The sequence below is a fragment of the Pristis pectinata genome, chromosome 5 (genome assembly GCF_009764475.1).
Source record: "Pristis pectinata isolate sPriPec2 chromosome 5, sPriPec2.1.pri, whole genome shotgun sequence".
NCBI classification, from domain to species: Eukaryota; Metazoa; Chordata; class Chondrichthyes; order Rhinopristiformes; family Pristidae; genus Pristis; species Pristis pectinata.
Window position 1 is genome coordinate 80,867,149 of NC_067409.1, and position 23,281 is coordinate 80,890,429.

The window sequence follows — 23,281 nt, forward strand, 5'->3', positions numbered from 1 at the left end:
CAAGAGGATTGTGTTCACTTAAACACAGAGTTGCTTATTCTTTATCAGCAGGACTTCGTTCACATCTCAGTTTGTTTGAGTTGGTTCATGGCCAAATGTGTTTAACTGCACCACTTAATGTCTTGGCTGTAGAATTCCGACCATTAGCAGACAGAAAATATTAAAGCCAATGATAACTTCTAACTCTGGTTTGAAACTGATGAATTTGCATTATTTAGATATGGATTTTAATTGTTAACACTAACCTGACAACACATTAAGGTTTTACTACCCAATTTATTATACTAATGTTTGCTGAACATATGTTCACTCTTCACTGTGGAATGGTCAGCAATTGTACATTTTGTAATTCAGGCCTAAATTTTGAGGTTTAGAACTATATTTCTAGACATTTGCAAGTTAAATGTATCTTTCATATTTCAGGGTACAAACCTCGTATCCTTGTGTATGTAGAGGTGGCAGAGACCAAGCACTGTGTTGCAGGAAGCAGCACTATTGTAGGTTTGGAAATTGTCTCCTTGCCAGTTCTCTTGGCTTTATTTTGCAACCACTGTAAAATTGGGCTCCGTGCTTCAGAGCAGGTGAGAGTGACATCAGGGTGACTTATTGTGGAGACCAGGCACTATGTTGCAGGAAGCAACACTGTTGGAGGTGTGCAAGTTGCCTACCTGCCAGTTCTCTGGTTTTATTTCGCAACTACTGTGAAACTGGGTTTAGTATTTCAGAGAAGGAAAGAGGGACATCACAATATTGTACATTTCCTTCTGGACTAGTCCATGAGTAGACATATTGGAGCTGTTCTTGTCTTACGCACTGAAATTGTTTATCTTTGGAACACCAGAATTTTAGTCTGGTTCCTTAGGATTGTGAGGAAAATAATGTGGTAGCTCAAATTTCCTAATAACGCCATTTATTCCTTTAAAAAGTAATTCACAAAATAAAATCCATTCACTAAAAGGAAGATACAATAAATAAGAGGAACATAAGAAATAGGAGCAGGGGTAAGTGAGTCAGCCCCTCATGCCTACTCCACCATTCAACAAAATCATGATCGATCTTCTATCTAAAATACCACTTTCCTGCGCTATCCCAATATCCATTGATTTCCTTAATATCCAGAAATATGTTGCTCTCTATTTTGCTTACAATCAATGATAAAGCCTCCGCAGCCCTCTGGATGGAGAATTCCTAGGATTGATCACCCTCAGAGTGAAGAAATTTCTTGTCTTAGGCCAAAGCAGCCTACCTCTTATTTTGAGATGGTGACCCTTAGTATTAGATTCCTTAGCCACGGGAATTACCCTCCCCAGATCTACCTTGTTGAGCCCTCCAAAAATTTTGTTTGCTTCACCCCTCATTCTTCTAAACTCCAGAGAATAGAGGCTGAGCCTATTTAATCTCTCATCATGTGACAGACCTGTCTTCCTTGGAACCAATCTGATGATTCTTCACTGCACACCTTCTACAGCAAATATATCCTTCGTTAGGTAAGGAGACACAAGAGTTCAATTGTGATCATACCAAGGATCTGGATAATTGTGGAAAGACATCTATATTCTTGTACTATTGCGACAAAGGCTAACTTACCATTTGCTTCCAAATTGCCTGCTACATCTGCATGTTAATTTTCAATAACTTGTATGCAAAGGCAACAAGTCTATATGGTACTCCATCTGCCATATTCCTGCCTGCTCACTTAGTTTCCTTATGTCTCCTTACAGTCGTGTAAAGTTTTGTGTCATCAACAAACTTGGAAATTTTAAATTTGGTATGTAGTTTATAAATAGTTGGGGCTCAAATATTGATCCATGCAGTATCCCATCAGTCACACTCTGCCATCCTGATAAGGACCCATTTGGTCCTACTCTGTTTTCCATCCATAAGCAGCTAGTAGAATGATTTAGATACTATCCTCACAGTACCAGACATCCAGGTTCAATTCTGACCGCTGGTGCTGCCTCTGTAGTACTTGCATGCTCTTCCTGTGAATTTGTGTGTCCCCTGGGTGCTCTGGTTTTCTCCCACTTCACAGAGACGTGTCATGGGTAGGTTAACTGGCCACTGTAAACTGCCCCCAGTGTATAGGTGAGTGGTAGAATCTCAAGCATGGGATATGTCAAAAGTCTTCTGTAAATCCAAATACACTGCATCCACTGACTTCCCTAACCGACTCTACTAGATATATCCTCAAAGAATTCCAATAGATTTGTCAAACATGACTTCATATTATTATTTTAACTACATCATTATTTTCTAAGTGTTTTGATACCACATTGCTACAGATTCTAGCATTTTCCCTACCACCAAGGTCAGTAGTTCACTTTTTTCTCTCTCTCTTTTTGTAAATAATTGGGTCACACTTACCACCCTTCAATGTGCAAGAACCATTCTAAAATCTGTAAAATTTTTGTAGATCATAACTAGAGCCTCCATTATCTTCATAGCCACCTCTTTCAAAACTTTAGCATGTAGATCAAGAGGTCCTTGGGTTTATCAGTTTTCAGATTATTAAAGTTTTCTTTAACTGATGCAAATACTAAGTTATTTTGTTTCCTTATTTTGCATTGGATCTTTGTTTCTCCAGTATTTCTGGAATATTTTTTTGGATCTCCTATGAAGGCAGAAATAAAGTAGATGTTTAAGTCCTCTGCCATTTCTTCATTTCTCAATATAAATTCTCCCATCCCTGTCAGCAAGCAACCCACCTTTGCCTTGCTAGTCTTTTTCCTTTTACATTTTTATAAAATCTCTTATGTTTTTTATGTTTCTCACTAATTTCTTCATTCTGTTTTTACATTCTTAATCAATTGGAAATGGAATTGAAGCAACAAACTAGGCCTGCCAGCCACCAAGCCAAGATTGGTCTTGGATTGCAACAGATTGCAATACAAGACCAATCTTGGATCTCCTTTGCTGAAGTTTAAAATGTTTGCTATTATTACTGTGTGTTTTCTGACTGCTGTGTTTTTATGTCATTAAAGGGTGTAGACTTGTTGCAAGCCATGTACTATTTCTGTAAATACTGGCCATTATATGCCTATTCCCATACCCTTTAATGTAGTTTCCTAGTTGATCTCATCAACCCATCTGCCCTTCACACCATCAAAGTTTCCTTTATTTAGAATGAAAATCCTGGTTTCAGATTAAACTTCAACACATTCAAACTTCTTTCATATTGCGCTCATTCTTTTCTAGAAACCGCTTTACAAAAAGGTTGTTAATTAATCCTTTTTCATCTCTAGTACAAGATCTAAAATGGTCTGTTTCCCAATCAGTTCTCAACATGCAGATCTAGAAATCTATTTTGCATACATTTCAGGAATTCATCCTCTGTATTGTTGGTACTAATTTAATTTGATCATATTAAAGTCCCCTGTTGCATCAAAATCACTTAGATATTTTAAGCAGAATTTTCAAACTCCTTTCAGCCATCTCACTCATTAAAAGTTTTCCAAACAGTACAATTTATAATATAATAAACAAACAATCTAGAAAATGACAAAATTAATGATCAGTGCTGAACACACAAAACAGTAATATCCTGTACCCCCGATGGTGGCATTTGCAAATTTTCAGCCATGGTCTCTGTCCCTGCTACAACTATATTTTTCCTTCTCCTCCTTTGAATCCCATTACACATTCTGGAACTGTGGCTAAGAATTGAACTAAAAATTCTCAGGTACCCATTGCACTGACAGCCCTCCACCACATTGCATGAAAAGCCTGGGCTGTGCAGAATAGACTGTGAGGGAGGCAACGACGTTATTTAACCATGAGAGGTAAAACGCACATCTTTGCAGTCTGTGCAATCCAAGACCAATCTTGGCTTGGTGGCTGGCAGGCCTAGGTTGTTGCTTCAATTCCATTTCCACAATGAGTGATCCATTAGTGAAAGGCCTGGATAGAGTGGAAGTGGAGAGGATGTTTCTATTAGTAGGAGACCCTGGGATCCAAGGGCACACCCTCAGAATAAAGAGACATCCTTTTAAACTGAGATGAGGGGGAATTTCTTCAGCCAGAGGGTGGTGAATTTGTGGAATTTCTTGCCACAGAGGGCTATGGAGGCCAAGTCATTAGGTGTATTTAAGGCAGAGGTTGATAGGTTCTTAATTGGTAAGGTGGTTAAGGGTTATGGGCAGAAGGTGGGAGAATAAGGTTGAAAAAACATCAGCTGTGATTGAATGATGGAGCAGACTTACTTGCCTGAATGGCCTAATTTTCCTCCCATATCTTATGGTCTTAGTTACTGTAAAATCTATATACTTTATTAATTTCAGAAGCATTCAGCAGATATCTTTGCTTTTTAACTAAGTGGAGTTTAATTTGTCATTAAACCCAATCCCCCCCCCCCCCCCCCATGTTTCCTTCCCATTCCCACTAGTTCACCCAGGGTCTCTCTCCCTTTGTTCACATTTTCCATCCCCCTTCCCCTCCACTTGCTTCCATATGTCCATCATCCACATACCTATTTACTGGGGTTTCTTCTCCCTTGGTTCACCTTTCTTATCCTCTCCCCTATCTGTATTCATCTGTCCATCATTCCTCTCTTATCTGGTTCCACCTATCACCTCCCAGCTTCTCTCTCATCACCTCCCTTTCACTTCTATAAACTGGCTATCCTCTCTCAACACTCTCAGGGATAATGAGCCTCATCCAGAAGCATTGACCATCCCTTTGCCTCCACAGACGCTGCCTGACCCGCTGAGTTCTTCCAACAGTTTGTTTCTTGCTCCATTTTCCAGCATCTTGTGTCTCCTTTAATTTGTCACTTTATGCACTTGATAAGATACCCTCTGGTCAGAATGGGGAAAAAAAAGTCTTCATTGTGGAACTTTTTTTCACATTAGTGGTACAAGATAAACAACTGGAAAAATCTATTGCTAGTCATAATATTATAACCCCTTATAATCTGTCAAGCTACTGCATAAGAGGCCATAATCTTCCAAGTCTCTCTTTATAAATGTACTCCTTCATTGCTGGTAACATCTAAATGAAACTATACAGGTCCTCCCCAGGAACACCCATCTTATGTAACCCCTCCTATAAGAACAAGCATTTGGGAGACCAAAATATGGATTTGCCGGCTGCTGCAGGGTTGCAGGCATCTTCTGCCGTGAGGGAACTCAGTTCACGGCAGCATTTCCGACTTGCAAACTACTCGGGTTACGAACAGTTCACAGGAACAGAACCCTGCTGTAAACTGGGGAGGACCTGTAATGCAGTTTGTGTTGCTTATGTATCCTTTCTTTGGACAGAATATTTAAATTTTGGCCAAAATAGGCTGTTTAGTTCTGATAAAATGGAGAGAATGAGCACAGTCAAAAATGTAATCATGTTTGAAATTGTTCCAATTGGTAGCCTCAGTGTTTTTGTCGCCATGTTATGATAAATTGTCTTTTGAAGTACTTTGGTGCTGATAAATTGGAGACAAGAAAGGTCATTGCACGCCTTTCTAGGAAAAGAGACTGGCTTCCCAAATCTTTTCACATTTTTGCTGCTGTTTGGTGTCCTTTGCACTGGGAAAACCAAACTCACTGGTGACATAAAAAGCACAGAATTTGTCAAGACTGAAAATCAGAATTGTGCAATTAAAAAATTGTTAAAATGGTTATTTTGTTTTAAAAGAAGCTACAGTCAGCATGCCTATAAGGAAAGGAAATCTGGGATGGAATGCCTCAGTTATGAAGAGGAATTGGATGGGCTGGGTTTGTTTTCCTTGGAGCAGGGAAGACTGAGGGGGGGATCTAAAAGGGCTGTGCAAAATTGTAAGGGCGTAGATAGGGCAGACAGTTGTAAACATTTCCCCATAGCAGAGGTGTCTATAACTAAAGGACAGAGATTTAAGGTAAGGAATAACAGGTTTAGAAGGGATATAAGGAAGATATTTTCCCCCTACAAGATGGTTGTATTTGGAATGCACTGCCTGAGAGGGTGTTGGAGGCAGGAACATCATTTAAGAAGTATCGAGATGAACATTGAATCATCAAGGCATAGAAAGCTATGGACCAAGTGCTGGTAAATGTAATTAGTATAGATAGTTAGTTGATGATTGGCATGGACAGGGTGGGCCGAAGGGCATGTTTCTATGCTATGGGATTCTATAAATCTATGACTCTGAAACAGTGAGCTGGCTGTATAGATTCATTTGAACTGTTACAATCCTCTGAGAGGTTGGCTTTTCAAGCATTGATTTAAAATCAGTGGATTATACATGATTGAGAAAATGTCATCTGTCCAGTTGAATTTGTCCTTTTTTTTAAATAACTTAAGCATCATGGATGGATTTACTCATCTAGGTACTGCAAGTTCCAGAGATTGCACTGACACTGAAATAAGCAGCAATACTAATACCCTTAATATGTCAGCAGCAACTTTAATAATGCAGGGTTCATTCCAAACTACTAAAATATGCACAGTTGTATTTTCATTAAAATCATATATTTAAAGAACATAATTCCACATTCCCAGTTTTCAGTGTCTAGTCTTTGATATTTTTGAAATACCATTTACTTCTGGATATTAGCCAGATACCATGAGTTTCCAAAGTGGATGATGGGAGCCAGAGGAAATAAAAAGAAGCCAAGGAAAAGATTTGCATATCTGTGCATGTATTAAAAAATTAGGATAAAGAATGCAAAAGTAGAGGATGGGAGAAAAATTAGTAGCAGAATAGAGATCATAAGATCATACAGCAATAAAGGAGGCCTTTTTGCCCACTGTGACTTTGCTGGCTCTTGGAAAGAGCAAGCTGAGTAATCTCACTCTCCAGGCCTTTCCCAAAAGACCTGCAAACCATTTCTCAACTAGATGTCCAGTTTCCTTCTGAAAGTTACTTTGAAATCTCCTTTCACTGCCCATTCAGGCACACATATTCCATATTCTTGTACATGTTTTAATTAAGAAAATAGTTCTTAATAAAAAAGTATGTAAGTATTAAATTATGTATTTTACCAAAAATATTAAGTATTAAGAATTTTGAAGTAATGAAGTTAGGCACATAAATACTTTAAAGATAATGAAATAAATAAACTGCAGAAAAAATAATTGGGAAAGAACAACTCGCCCCACCTTTTGCCTTCAAGCCCACAATTCTCATTGATGTCAATGGGGTTTTGGATCCTGCTTCAGGCCTGACCTGGCATAGGATAGGAGGGGCAGTTCACCAGCATAATGCTGGGGAATCCAGTGGGACTAGGCCACAATGTTGCACTCTATGAGAAGATTGGGGATAGAGCATAATATTAAGTTCTGTTCCCCACCACGTAATCTGTAAGTAAGCTTGAACACCCAGCACATGTGCCATGTCTTAATTCACACTGAAAAGCTGAACACAGGTGGTTGTGGCCACAACTAGTACTTGTAGTCCTGTTATTACTCCTTGACATAGATCTTCGAAGTTTTAAAGAGCACTTTTCAAATTTTGCTCATAAAACTCTACTCTGAAAAATTCATATATCTTCTGGATCATAAATCATTAAAATTGATAAATATTTAATACCTTGGTAAAAATACAGACTTTAACATCTTCCTCCCCATATAATCTAATATTGCAGCCAATTAGTTTTCTATGTTAAAAAATATTTCATTTTTCGAGTCCAATTTCCTTTATGCCATTTGTATTTCAACTTGAAGCAGCCATATCTATTCAAAAAAGGACACAAAATTAGCTGGAATTATCTCAACAAAGATTTTAAAAGCCATTTAAAGTCACTTGTAAAGAGTAAAAATAAAGCGCCTGATATAACAAAACTTGAATAGTAATCAATATGAGGACCTTGACTTTTTCAACAAATAATAATGCATTGTGAAACAACCTGCCTGATTTTTTGTTAGTGTGATATTAAATATTGAGCTTGTTAAAACTGGAATTTTTTTTTACAAAAAATTATCTATAGGATGTGATCCTATCATGCATTATAATGTCAGGAGATTGTTGGAAAATTCATGCTGTGCTAATGAGGCACATTCCATTTTCTATTATGCAGCCAGTCCTATCTGTGCATTGTAAGAAGTCACAGTTAAAAAAAATGCAGCTTCCTTAATAACCAAGCATTTATTTCCTATGAATTTTAAAGATGTGAATTACTTGTGCTTTGGTATTTTCTTACTATTCAAACTAACCTTCACAGCTGTCCTTTATGAATAATCTGATTGTTCATGATTCAGAGTGAAGAAAAATTGGAAAGAATTATGCATATTTTACACCATTAAAAAGAACAAATACAATATGAATTCTCTATAATTGGAGTATTGCTGTTGATTTATTGAAGTTAATTTTTGTTCTTTCACATAATTTAAGTCTACAGTGACCTGGAGTGGGTAGAATGCAGTATTGTAGTTCAATCTCTATCAAAGGTCATGATTTTTAAAAAAAAATTACTTTGATGTTTCACTTTATTTTATTGCTTGTCATGCAGCAGCAACAAACAACACTGACCTTATAACAGATGAGAATAAGGGGCTTAAAAACTGTTTGAAAGGTAGAAGGTGCATCCTGTTTCAGATAAAATGCGTTGCACTTAAATGCAACCAGATGGCTCTAAGTTCACTTGATCAACAAGCAAAGTAGTGGCATATTGTGGCTTCAGATTTCTGTTGAGAAAATTTATAAAATTAAGGCCATAAATTGTGCTGAGTCATTCAGCCCAAAATATATTTCCAAAGGACTAAATTAACAAATACACTTTTTGTTATTGATGCTGAATTGCTTGATCACTTGAGGACATTTGTAATCTTTGCCTCCAGCCTTTCCAATATTGATGATGCCTGACATAAGGGCTTGACACTTTACCTGGATTATACAAAAAATAATTGTGAAACAGGGAAGCATCCACAGTTAAAACCACCAAGAACTTTTGCAAAGGAGAAGGCTTCTTCATACGAATCTAATGTTTAGTCTTGGCCAGTTGTATTTCTACAGTGCCAACAAGACAAGCATTGCACTTTTCTTCAATGTGATTATATTGCTGAGATACTGCTGTGTATAAATTACCAGGTAACTTCACGAAGGCTTTAAAGCTTGCTTGACAGAAATCTCATCCACCCTTAACAATGGATTTATCAGTGCCAAATGTGCAAGGGAGGGAACAATCCATTCAGTACAAATATAAATATCTTTAGAGCTTGTTCAATGTGTATTTCATTCAAAGCATTGTTTTTTTTTCAATTTTAATAGACAGTCATGAAAATCTGCTTGGTCCTGCTTTCTTTTAATGTGTTTTGCAATCTGCATTATTCAAATTGGGGTTTCTCTGGAGCTTTCAAAGAGAGATGTTCAGGCTTAACACTTCCTATAAAATATAATTTGTTCAATGGTCACTTATTGGTGGGTTCATTTACTCTTCAAGTATTTTTCGGGTTAAACTCCCAAGTTAAAAGTTGGTTTAGTGTTATTCTTCCTTCCTCCAAAGATTTGGAGGGTCATATAATGGCATGTGGTATGTTGAAATAAACTGAAGAGGACTTCCATATCCTTCCAGCCATGTTATAAATATACAAGATAATCTAAGCAAGAAAAATGCACTGCATAGTTGTGGGAGCTGAAACTCACCTCTGCTAGAGTGGTCTGAAATCCAACATTCAATACCAAAGTTGGGATTAAAAATAAAACAATTTCAAAAAATGGAGCACAAGTGCAGTTAGTTGTCTGTAAGGAGTTTGGACGTTCTTCCCGTGACTGCGTGGGTTTCCTCCAGGTGCTCTGGTTTCCTCCCACATTCCAAAGATGTACAGGTTAGGAAGTTGTGGGCATGCTATGTCAGCGCCGGAAGCGTGGCAACACTTGCGGGCTGCCCCCAGCACATTCCACGCAAAGATGCATTTCACTCTGTGTTTCGATGTACATGTGACTAATAAAAAGATCTTATCTTATTGTAAATGCAACTTCTACACTGAGTCTCTTTTGGGATCAGTCGAGTGTTTTTTTTTAATCTACTATTTATTTTGTGTCCCAAATTTTTTTAATGGAGAACTAGAATTTTCCACTTCTACTAACATTGAGTAAAAAACCTATGTACTTTGATAAAATGCCAAATAAATCTAATATTTCAAAGTTATATGCGCATTCTGGATCAAAATGCGGATCAGGAAATCCTCTGTTAAAGTGTCCATACAATCACAGCATTTACTCTTACCATGGCATAGATTTATCCAAGACGTCAAGGAAATATAGCCTACATAATGTGAGAATTATACCTTGCGTATTAAATTGAAAAACGTCATTTAATGAAAAGCCTCCACCGCTAATCAATCATTTAATAGGTAAATCCATCACATGATTTGACAGTGATGCATAACTTTTCAAAAGGTTTGTTTAATTCCTGACCTGTGCAATCAGTGAACTCTCTGGTCTGTGAAGGGAAGAAGCAGGCAGGAATATTTTTTTATCAGTTCCTCACTGACTTATTAGAAATGCATGTATGTGGTTTTAAAGTGATGCTGAAATCAGACTTGATTGTGATGTGATCCCTGTGGAAATTGTTTGATAACACCAACAATGTCAGCGCACATGAGGTATGTCCAAACATAGCACCACTTCATCTCCATCTTCAGATCTTTGCATTTAAGAAAGGAGTCATAAAAGAACTAGAGGGTTGGAAAATATTGACTGAAAAGGATTCAGCATTCATCTTCTTTTACTACTCGTTGATAAAGTTTGTTCAGCAACAGTGAAGCAGATTGGTATTCTGAGCTGTGCCATAAAGTAACAAAACACAGGTTTATGTCCATAATTTCCACCCAATTTGAGTTCCTGACTTCAGCCAAGGAATGAAATGGTGCTTGTCAGGAGGACAAGGTAATTAAGGTTGCTGCTATTGGATGGCATCTCACTTTGAGTGAGTGAGGAGGGAGAGGTTAGCCCAGGGAACCTCACCCAAAGATATGATTGACAGATCACCTATCAAGATCAGAACCTGCCACGATTACAAGGAAATCCTGCATCACAGCACGGGAGACCTGGATTCAATCCTGACCTCGGGTGCTGTGTGGATTTGGCATCCTGTGACTAAATGCTTCAGTTCCATCCAATGTCCCAGAGACGTACGGTTGATAGATTAGTTGGCAATTGTGAATTTCCCCTGGTTTGTAGGTAAGTGCTAGAATCTGGGGGGAGTTGATGAGAATGTCTGGAGAGCTGATGAGAATGCGGAGAACAAAATGGGATTAACATAGGATTAGAGTACATGGGTGCCATGGCCGGCACAGACTTGGTGGGTCAAAAGGTTGTAGTCTGTATGACTCTTTGTGACTCAATGAAGTCCTTTTGACCCAATAAATTGCACCTAGGATGAGTAGATCTAAACTGGAGGGGATCCACGAAGAATGTTACACAGGAAAACATCTATTTTATGGAAGATATTCAGAAAATACAAATATTTTAAGTTGCTGTGCAGAAGAGGCCTCTGTTGATAGTTGGATTTATACTGAATTTTGAATGAGACTGTAAGCTGTGAGGTGTCCGATAGGTACCGAGCAGAACAATAAGACTGGCACTAAAGGAAAGTGAGAATTAAGGCCACTAATCTGCTAACAATGAAACAGATCATAAAAAATAAGCTTTTCCTAGAGTTATGCATTCCACACAAAGGTGTCTGTAACAGTTGTAAAATTATTATTCCCCTGAAATATTAATTATAATTGTCCTCAGCAACCGGTCTGTGATAAAACATTAACTTCATTTCCAAGGTAGTGCTGCTTTTTTAGAAGATTTTGTTGAAAATAGCCAATCTACAAATCTTTGTAAATGAGTTACTTAATTTTGTTTTTCAAAATTTAATTAAAGCAGAAAGCAGAGGAAGTCCTCAGTAATGACTTTGCATGAAAACAATTTTTCTTTGTGTTTTTCTGTCCCTCCATTAATTGTGAAAGTTCCAGTGGAACTTCACATGTAATGAGAGATACATTATGAATGGATATAATGCAGCGCTGATCACAGACTCGCATTCCACCTTAGGTAACTCCATGCCTGGTTTGCTGAATCCAAAGTAAAGCAATATATATTAGAAACAAATTCGTCATGAGGGATCGTGTAGACTAAGTTCATTTCAGCCACTAAATCCATCACTTGTAAATAATTAAGCCCTCGTTTATTGAATAAACTGGTCATACACAGGATTAGCAGCAGAACCAACTAGTTAGATCAGATAGCTTGTTGATGCAATAAGTAAAGGCTTTGTTCATTTTTTGAGTGGAGACTCTTATGTAGGAAACAAGGCAACTAACTTATGTGAAAAGGTCCTATAAAGAGCACATGATTTTAATAACAAGTAGATGTGCTCTCAGTGGCATTGACTGAAGGGGGTAATGTTCTGGACACTGGGTGACTTCCCGTAGATGTTTGTCAGATAATATAACCATTTATGTCTTACAAAATTGATTATCCCCAGTTCTACCATACCTGCACTTCTTTTGACCCCTCTACTTTCTCAAAATAGTCAGACATCCAAAACTGAATGATTGGAGTCTTCCTCCCACAAGTTAAGAAGAAGACTAAAGTTCTTGCAGTGAAAGCTTGTCTTTAGTCACATGCTAAAAACAGAATACAGTGACATTGTGATGTGGATCTGTTAACTTCAAAGGAACTGAATTTCAGATGCAGAGTGCAATGCATAGCCTCTATTACAATGCTTGTTTTGCAATCCCTAACGTGAGCTCTGTTTGCTAGCCATCTACTCCAAACCATACTGCTGAAACCTTGGTATTACATTTGACCCCAAGATGAGCTTTGGTCCCATATTCACTTATCATTAAAGCCATCTATTTCCATCCCCATATAATCATCTGCCTCAGCATATCTGCTGCCAAAACTCTCATCTATATCTTAGTCATCTTCAGACTTGACAGTTCTAGTGTGCTCCTGACTTTCCCTCATCATCCTCCAAGAGAATAGGATCATCCAAAATTTACATGAGTACTGAAGGTCACATATTCACATTGTCCCATTTGCCCATCAACCAATTGCCAATAAAGACTGCATACTACCTTTCTGTGGACACCTATATTCCTCTGTATACTTAAAATAGCCTCACGCCAATAAAATAAAACTGTTACTGTTCTTCCAACCAAAGAGAATAACCTTTCATATATGCTTATCAGGCTCCTCCTGCTGACACTTTGTCCTCTCAGTTAACCTGCACATATGCATTTGCAAACTCCTTGTGTCTCTCAATTTACTTTCTTACCCATCTTTGTATTGTCAGCAAACACAAATACACTATACTCACCCTCTTCATCTAAGTGATTAATGTAGATGGTAAATAGCTGAGATACCAGAATTGATTGCTACAGCTTAGCAATTTGAAAATGATTGGGTAATTTTTACTCTTGTTTTCTACCAGTGCCAATATATTCCCCTCAACCCCTGAGCATTAATCCAAGTGTTACGTGGTACCTTACTATATATCTTTTAGGAATTTAAATATACTACCTTTAGTGGATCACCTTTGTCTATCCTGTTGGTTACATCTTCAAAGAATTCTAACCAATTTGTTAAACATGATTTCTTTTAATAAAACCATGTTGACCCTATCTTATCATGCACTGCTTTTCCAAGCACCGTGTCATGACCTACTTAATAATGGATTGTAGCATTTTCCTGGCAATAAACATTTGGTGAATTGGCTTGCAGTTCCCCCTTTACTCTCCCACTTCTTTTTTTGATAAGTGGTTGAATATTCCCTGCTTTGTAATCTGCTGTGAAGTTTCTAGAAAATTTTGGAAGATCACAACCAGTGCATTCACTGTCTCCACCCATCCCTTTTAGAACCCTTGGATGGCGACCATCAAGAGCAATGGAATTGTCAGCCCTTAGTCCCAGTACTTTGCTTAATACTTTTTCTCCAGGAATAGTCATTGTTTTACAACCTCACTCCTTTATGTTTTTAGTATCTTCTAATGTGAAGACAGATATAACATTTTTTACTATTTCCTCACACCGCCCGCTCCCCCCCCCCCATTTAAAATCCCTGTCTCAGTTTCTGAGGAGCCAACATTTGATTTCTTTTCCTCCCTCACTTATAATGTAGGTCTATAGCTCTTGTAATGTGATTTTATATTTCTTGTTAATTTGTTCTCGTCTTCCATTTTCTCTATTCATTTTGTTTTGTGTTTTGTTATGACATAAAAGGAGATTATTTGGCCCATTGAGTCAATGTTGGCTCTCAAAGCAATCCCACTCACCTACTTGTTTCCTTCCAGCTTATTCTCTCACACTTGTCCATTAACATTTCCCTGATACTTCCACTAGCCAGCTAATCCAGGGGGAATGTACAGTAGCCAATTAATCTAGCAACCAGTACATCTTTGGGATGTGAGGAGAAACCGAAGTGCCAGCGGGGAGGTGAAAGGGGCAGTTGGAAACATGTGCCATAGTGCCACCCAGAAGAATCTAGTAAGGCTTCACCATTGCATGATTCAGGCGAGGCAACTTTGTAGATAGTAGGTCCTGAGGCTTTCCATAGATCACGGCATAGGACTTTTCAGGTGTGCTATTGGCATTCCCTCACAGAGAATGGTCCAATATTGATTGGCACTGCTTCTGGTTTGTAGTAATCTTTTGCAAGCTTCTAATGTTCTACAATCCTCAGGCTTATAATATTCTTTGCACATTATAAGCGTAATCAATCTAATACCATTATTTTGTTATTTTTTAGTCACAGATAGTTCACCTTAATGTTATTCTTTTTTCCCCCAAATGTTTGGAAGTGACATATCCAGCTGGGCTGGGATGGGATGTGGGTTCCTGGCCTGGTGTAATCAAAATAACATTCTGAAAAACAATTATGCATGTGCTTTTGCAGCTTCTAGCCTGTACTTTTCCCCTTTCTGGAATCTACTTGGTGCAATCCCTGTGGCCTCAGCAGATATACAGGCAGATAGTCTGCTTGGTGCTCTCTGATCTTTGAGCTCATGGATGCTTTCCCAGTGACTGCTCTACCTGCACCTGTTTAGTGGTAGGCATGCCCACTGGGGCTCAATTAAAAATGAGGGATACTGACCAACTCACTAAATTCCCTTCCATCTTGAACTGGGTCACCTAGACATCTGGGGAGGGAGGAGAAATAGGTGTGAGGTGGAAGCACTTTGATCAGAGTCCTAGTTCCATGACACCAATCCCCATTGGTCTCATGGCCATTATTAACAATGAGCTGTCATGCTCCATGACCAATGCCAGGCAGTAATGTATCATTCGTTGTGTGCAGGGCAAGCAGGCACCTTTCCAAGTAGAGTTCAGCTGAAGTAGTTGGAAACTCCCCCATCCCACACGATTCACTGTCTTTCTGTGTTCTGTGCTTTCATCCCCTACAAGAAGATGAAGAATAAATCTATGAGTGTGAGTTATGGAAAATGTTAAAGGATTGATGGAGAGCATTTTTAGAGAGTGCCAACGAAGGAAAGACTTGATTTTGCATAGAGGCTTGAGTTTGATTGGCAGCATTGGCTGGATAGATGGGGTAGAAAGAAAGAAACCAGGCTTACTGGCAAAGTGAGTTGGTGTAAATTTTCAAGAGTTGATTGAAGGGTTGGAGTCATTTACACTGAGCATTAGGTGGACGTGCTATTGTGCTCATCCTCCTGATCTGAAATGATCATTAAGTCAGTTGCAGCATTGAAACTTGCCACTGCTGTTCACTTCATTGGTCACCCCTACAACCACACCTTGTTGATTATGCAAAAAGGCTTCTTTCTCCTGCCAACAGGGAAGCTGCTTGCTCTGCAGATATTTACAAATAATAGCATGGCATCAAGTGGTGCATCACTGAAGCAAACAACAGCCTTGACAGATATGCAGTTCATTCCCTTCTCTGTCTCTGTCATGTAGCCAACTCCAGAACTTATTAAATTTCATGCATGCACTGAAACAGTGGAGCTGAAATTGATTCTCACCTCCTATCATTATACCTGCTCTGCCCAGATTACTGTAAAACAAGTAGGCTAGCTCTTTCACTGGCTAGGAAGCTACCTGACCTCATCCGTTACCTGCCCTTGATCCACACAGTTTGCACCGGAAGAATCTTCTGCTGGGGGTGCTGATCAACATGGACTAATGCAACACTCCGCAGGGACAGGACATTAGCTTGAACTTCATAATGGCTTTGATGATCTTCTTCCTCACTGGATGCATTTAATTGCTCCTGCCTGTTTATTTTTTTTAAATAGTTGCTTTTATTTTCTAATGCTTCCTTCATATTTTTGGAAATCACAAGCATTCAATTTAAACAGCAGCAACTATTTAAAAAAAAATCATTAGATGAAAAGTAACCAAAACATTAATAAACAGACAGGAGCAATTAAATACATTTATGTTAAACACATTTAAACTAACTGAATTAAATCAAATAAAACATCTACTCAGTGTTCTGCTGGCAGCCATTTCTTTCCATTAATTTCACTGGAACCATTGTACTTGCAGCAACTTAACCTGGCACAGGCTCAGAAGGCAGATTTCCAAGCTTAGGAAATGGGGAGTCTGTGCTATCCTAGTGGATTCCAAGGAGAGACCACTGGCACAACACAAACATACCCAAACCTGGTGGTCTGCACGGGTACACAATTAAAAATCTGATCCATTCCTGATGTGACCATTGCTAATTCAAACCCAAGACTATTTTTCTCTCTCTTTTCTGACCCAACAGAGAGTCATTTGCAGAATATCACCTCCAATACTGACACTGAGACACAAGAGATTCTGCAGACACTGGAATCTGGAGCAGCACACACAAACTGCTGGAGGAACTCAGCAGGTCAGGCAGCATCGTTGGAGAGAAATAAACAGATGACGTTTCGGGTCAAGACCCTTCATCAGGACTGGAAAGGAAGAGGGCAGAAGCCAGAATAAGAAGGGAGGGGAAGGAGCACACACAGGCAGGGGATAGGTGAGATGTGCTCCTCCCCCTCCCCCAATCTTATTCTGGCTTCTGCCCTCTTCCTTTTCAGTCCTGATGAAGGGTCTCAACCCAAAACATCAACTGTTTATTTCTCTCCATAGATGCTGCCTGACTTGCTGGATACTGAGACTGGATTTGATATCCACATTTGAAAAATGTCTTCCAGCACTAGTAAAGAGCCTCATGTGCACCCAACCATCACCGCCACCGCGCCCCCCCCCCCCCCACCCACCCAAGGCATCAGGGCAAACCTGAAACCATCACAGAGAATCCCTGATCCTCATCTCCTATCCCAGGTCAAGTGTGTGGCTGTGTCTCTGCCTAGCACAGCTGCCTCCACAGTCCTGGCTAAAGTGATGAGCAAAGCTTATACCATTGTTCTTTCCCAATAGAGCTGTAATTTCTTTTTTATGCCATCTTTTTGCCCATTTGTTCCATGACTTTATTTCTTAATTTCCTTGATTTTGTTTTGTTTACAAACTGCTTTTACATATTTCTGAATGATTACATGTGAAATAGATAAAATTTATAGGCAAAAGCCCCAATTTCTCAAGTCATCCTAATTGCCTGCATTGTGTAAACTGGACTAGTCATGAACCCTGAAATTATACCAACAAACATCTGTGGGACAGTCATTTCAATTTCCATGTGGACTTCTACTATTTTATCTCTGGAAGTTCTTTCCACTGACTTGATACCAGTCTTTCCAACCCATCTTAAACCCTGTAAACCAAGGCACTATTCAACCAGCATAAGAATAAAAGCAAGATGACCTTCCTGTCTCTTGCTATGAAATGTTCACACTTACTCTTCATTAAGTGTTTTTCTATATTAATCTCACAAACTACAAGCAGTTGAGTTCTTGGCCTTTCGAAAAGGTAACCTCGAAGTATTTGTAGAGGATTAAATGTTCAATGTATTCGCAAAATAAGGAATGAGAACATGATGATCATTTGAAAGAAGCATGTTTCAAATATCATGGTTTTGCTTTCACTGGTATGTGGAGGACACTTGCTTTCAAAGAATATCGACAGCCTTACAAGGTAGATATTCCAAACTTCTGCCTTTTCTTACATTATTTCAATTGATTTCATGATATATAACTATTCTGACTATACAGGAACATTTAAATGTTTTGGTTTGATTTAACGCTTTGACCTTATTTCTGCGGAAAAAATAGTGACACTGTTGTTAGCACAACACACACAGCAGAGTGAACTCCTTAGCAGTTTGCAGAACAGGCATTTTAAAATTTAATTTTTATCTTTTCACTCAGGGTGCCAGGAATTACAATTGCTACAGACATTATCTGTGGCTTTCCTGGAGAGACAGAAGCAGATTTCAAAGAAACTCTGAAACTAGTACAGGAGTACAAATTTCCGAGCCTATTCATCAATCAGTTTTACCCGCGTCCAGGAACTCCAGCTGCTAAAATGGAACAAGTGCCTGCTCAAGTGGTAAGTTCTTTATTCAGACAACTTCTCATTTTGTTTTTAGGAACTATAACTAGATGAACCATTGACACAACAAGGTCTTAATGAGCCAAAATCATGGTTGATTACCGTTTCCATTAAGTTGGTGTTAGGAAACAAATAAACACAAAATTCAAATCACCAACAAAATATTACGTTTTGGCTTGGATGCTCTGTACTGGCTATTTATACCCAAATTCAAACTTTTCAGGATTTTTCACCATTTCAGATTCCTTTACAGAATGTTCAGCTAGCATTCTTAAATGTTTATATCTTGACTGGCCTGATGCATTGCTATAGCAGATTTCTGCTCTGGCTAACAGCAAGAGCTGCTATTCACTTGAGCTTATTCAACCATCAAGGCTGACAGGGTAAATGATGAGATGCAAAATGACGATGGGACACTTGTATTTCACAAAATCGATTTTCTTTTTGCCAATCCTGATTTAAATATAAACGAAATAAACAGGAGCAGTGAACACACCAGTACAGCAAACCTCCACAAACTTATTTCTGCATTCTTCACACAATAACCCCTCTGTTTAAAGCTTCCAATGGGAGCCATATTAAAAAAAAGTGCAATCACAAGAACGTTGTGCATACTTTCACCCCCTCCCCCAATTAATCAGCAAGCTATAAGTAGCGCAACTTCTTTGCACAGTAACAACATCAGTGTATAGTAAAAGGTTATTCTACTTATTGTCCAGCCAGAATTTTTTTACAGTATCATTTGGTGCCAGCTGCTATCTTACTATATAACTTGATAAATTTGTTGCATTAACATTTATTACTTGGCATATAACATTCAATGTTATGAATTCATAAACTCAAGTACAACTTTACAAATCCTTATTTAGACTACTGCATGTGTGTGTTTAGTGTGAACAAGGTGTCTTTTAAAGACTGATAAATTAGAACAAGCAAATCCTCAAGTAACCCTCGCCTATTGAAACTTGTTATGCCTTGCAACTTATCTCTTAAAATTCAGATCGAGAATTTTAGATTTTTGCTGTGTTTTTGTAATTGGAGATCCAAAAAATAGTGATTCCTTTATGACTGGTATCTATAATAAGTAAATGTATTGCAGATGTAAAGTGGGGTGTGCGAATGAAAGAACAGTTTGTGGGAATATGCATTCCATAAGTTTCAATGTGGATGAAGGGTGGATGACCTATTATCCAAAAACATTTTCTTTGCTATTTATAATCCAGATGTTCCCTCTAGTAACCTAATCCAGCCACCCTATGGGATCTGTACCAGATTTCTTTCCAGATAAAATAACATTTTAATAATGTGAAATAAATGTCCTGATATGGAGAAGGTTTTGGTGCAATAAAAAAAATATATGGCATCAGGAGCATTGCCAATATAAATGTTTATACTAGCAATGATGAAGAGAGGGTAGTTTTTTTTGTAGATATTGTATCATTCCTCCAACAAAAAGATGAAAAACAAATGAAATAAGAGGCAAAATGTTGATTTGAGGAAACACTTAAATGATGGACAGCTTTTTGTTGCCTGCTTATCTCTCCTTCAGTTTATCTCTTAAAATGAATTGTGTGTGTAAGAGTAGCACTGAAAGAAAGGTGGGATGGTGAGTCGTCAAGGATCACAGATGACTTGGGTAGTGAATTATGAAGATTCACTATTTTCAAAGTGAAAAATTGCTTCTCATCTGTATCCATTTCTGAGACTGTGACTCCAGGTGGGGGAGATATCATCCCTGTATCTATCCTGCCAAGCCCCTTAAGAATTTAGGTCCAGTCTGCTTAATGCCTCCTGATATGTCCAATCTGCCATCCTGGGAATTACATCTATTGCAAATATATCAAACCTATGATAGGGAAACCAGACCTGTATAGGTGCAGTCATACCAGGGCCCCATAAAACACCAGTAATACTTATTCTTGTAAAGAACTCTTACTGGGATCAGACTTTCAAAAAAAGGCCAAATGAACTGTATGCCTTCCTAATTGCTTGCTGATCTTTTATGTTAACTTTCCATGTCTTATATACAAGGATACGCAAGTCCCTCTGAACACCAATACCATTTAAAGAATACTCCATCTTTCTGTCTTTTTTACCAACTTGGAAACTTTTTCAACCTTACGTAAATTATATAAAGATAAATATATTTCTTATATTATTCACTTATATATCTTTTAAAACATATGGATGCATTCTTCAAATTACCTCACAGGGTAGAGCTGTGTCCTGTTGGATACTGGCTTGTGTTGATGATGAATAGTAAAGAACTTATCACCCTTCATATCACTAACCAGTTACCAAAGCAGCAATTGTGTGAGGCAATTTGCCTTTTGTTCCTGATAAGTGAATTCAAGTTAAATAAGTTGTTATTGGAATAGAATATGTTAGTTCCCAAAACATTTTTAAACACCAGAAATATACGAACACCAGTGTAGAATTAAATGAAAACTTGAGTCATCTTCTAAAAGATAAAATGGCACAGAACAGAACATGTCCAAGTGTCCTGCTTAAGATTCACCTTGTGCTCCTGTTTCCTCTCGCGTCCTAAATGCTGGTAAATTTATTGGCTACTGTAAATTATCCTTAGTGTTGGTGGGTGGAGAGAAAAGTAGTGGGAGTTGATAGCATATGAGAGAGAACACATTACAGGGAAATAAGTGGTGATGGGAATGCTCCGAGAGCTGGCATAGACTCGATGGGCCAAATGGGAAAAAATATGAAGGTAAGTATAAAGCAGAAATGGGATCAAAAAGGCATGACCTACAAACTTTGTTTTTCACTCATGTTAAAATGAGGGGCAAACCTCGTAGCAATTCAGTAATCATACATAAATTAACAGATCCTTGCAAGGACATAGATTTTATATGTACTGATGTGTTTATATCTGTTAATCCTTCGACGACAGCACTGTCACAGACGGTAGCATCTTTGTACTCTGCACTGCACTATGTTGCAATCAGTGGCCCTGAGGATCCCATTGTTGCAGTGGCTTAGGGGTACCCCCAGCATGAGCCATGATTTTGCAGCTCCATAACATTAAGAGGTGGAGGTCTCCAAAAGGAGTCCAAAACACCATTCCCATTCCTCACCCAACCCTCTACAGAGTGAGACTTAGGCAACAGTTATGAGCTCTGAGCCAGCTGCCATCTGCAGAAACAAAGCGTGCATTTTAGTGATTCTAAATAGTGAAAACCACAATATTGTGATAATCAATTTCTTCAGACAAAGATATCTCAATTTTGCAATTTTTTGGTGAACTCTGATTTGGCATTTGTGCTATGGCTTTTACCAAGGAATGGAGAAGTAATGTTACTGAAAACTGAGTAAAAAAAATGAGATCACAAAGTGTAACATTGATGTTTATACGTGCATTAAGAGCTCTAAGTAAGCAACAAAAGTCCAACAAGGTGCACGCAGTATTATACCCTATGTGAGTCAAAGGTCAGTAATATATTGATTCATTTATCAAATTGAGTGAATGATTCAAATAATAAATAAATTACAAAATATTACAAATCCCATGAAAATCTTAACAATGAAAATAAATTTAACTTTGTCGAAGTAAACCTTAAAGCTGGTTGTGCTAACATGCTCTGATGTTAACAGACATAATGAATTGGAGAAATCTAAACCAAATTGAAGTCTAAGTTCAAAGTATTCATGAAAAAGACGTCTTTTGAATGGCAAAAAAAATTAAAAAGCCACATTAATCAAAGATGAAAGAAATTAATTACCAGATAATTGCAGTTTTATGCATGCAGTTAAAGAAGAATAGAACAACAATATTTTTCAACAGTGGAAAATACTTTGCCTTTATAACCTCTAATGTTATAATTTAACATTCAAATTCTCACGTTTACACTTGCCCTCAGGGTTGGCTCTGCCTGTCCTTGAAACTTCTCCCAGTCTTATAACTCTCAGATCATTGCATTCCTCCAACATTCTTCCAAGTTTCCTTCTCCTCACAAATGGTGACCAGATGGCCCATTGTCAAATCACATTCAATGCTAAGCTTCCAAAGGAAGAAGAGTTTTTTAGGATGAAATACTGCAGACTACTGATAACTGTGGTATCATGATCTACCAGGAGGAGTAAAACCGTTGGAAAATGCAAGATACCATGATTTGAACCAGCCAAATCCACATTGCCAGAGCCTTTTTTGTTATTATGTGATTTGAGTTTAAAACATCAGTGTCAGTGCATTTAGCACTGAAATCTTTACACTCAAAAGTGCAGTCTTAACAAGCAGTTTAGGGGAAGGGAAGAAAGGAGAGCAAGTGAATGATCTCCACAACAGGGAGGCAACATTAAAAAAAAGTGTCTAACAAACAGCCCTAGTGCGATCCATGCAACCCTTAAAGGCAGTGAGAAAAATCGGATGCCTGCTGAGACAAAGTGAGCTCTGCATTCCATTGCTATGGCTGTTAACCAAGTTCTTGCTGTAGGACATTATCATCTGGAAAAAGTTGGCAGTGTGTTAGAAGGTGCTTGCTACTTTGCTGCCTTCACTCTGATGCCCGGTTGCATCTGTAGTGATTCCTGCCTCAGCTCCAGCCCCATGCCACTGCCTAACTGGGAGGAAAAAGAGAATGAGGATGTGAAGCTTTCATAGAATCACATTGCAGTTGGGAGAGTACTTTTTCCCTGCTGCAGAAGTTGCAACTTGGACCATATACAAACCACAGTATCAAGGCCACCACTACCACTGCCATCTCTCAACCTTAAGCAATCCTGTGGTTTACCGCACATGGTCAGTGTGTTTCATCCAACTCCAATGCTGCCTTGTGCAGGTTGCTGTTTACAGTTGTGTTCAGCATTGGGTTTTTTTATGTTGATTAGCACATTAAAAAGTATATGTTTATTTGTGTTGCATTAATCATGCATGTTAACAGTAATTAACTGACAGCCCAAAAAGAAACTCATCTTGCGTATTTG

The 23,281-nt window shown here is 38.3% G+C and overlaps 1 protein-coding gene across 1 annotated transcript in view; it reads left to right on the forward strand.

Moving 5' to 3' along the window:
* The window catches only part of cdkal1 (CDK5 regulatory subunit associated protein 1-like 1), a gene marked incomplete at its 5' end in the record, with an annotated part of 448,677 nt that overhangs the window by 302,947 nt on the left and 122,449 nt on the right, over nt 1-23,281 (forward strand). The window contains one exon of the mRNA XM_052016953.1: nt 18,163-18,343. Coding sequence (XP_051872913.1) covers nt 18,163-18,343 — 181 coding nt within the window. The remainder of the gene's footprint in view (nt 1-18,162; nt 18,344-23,281) is intronic.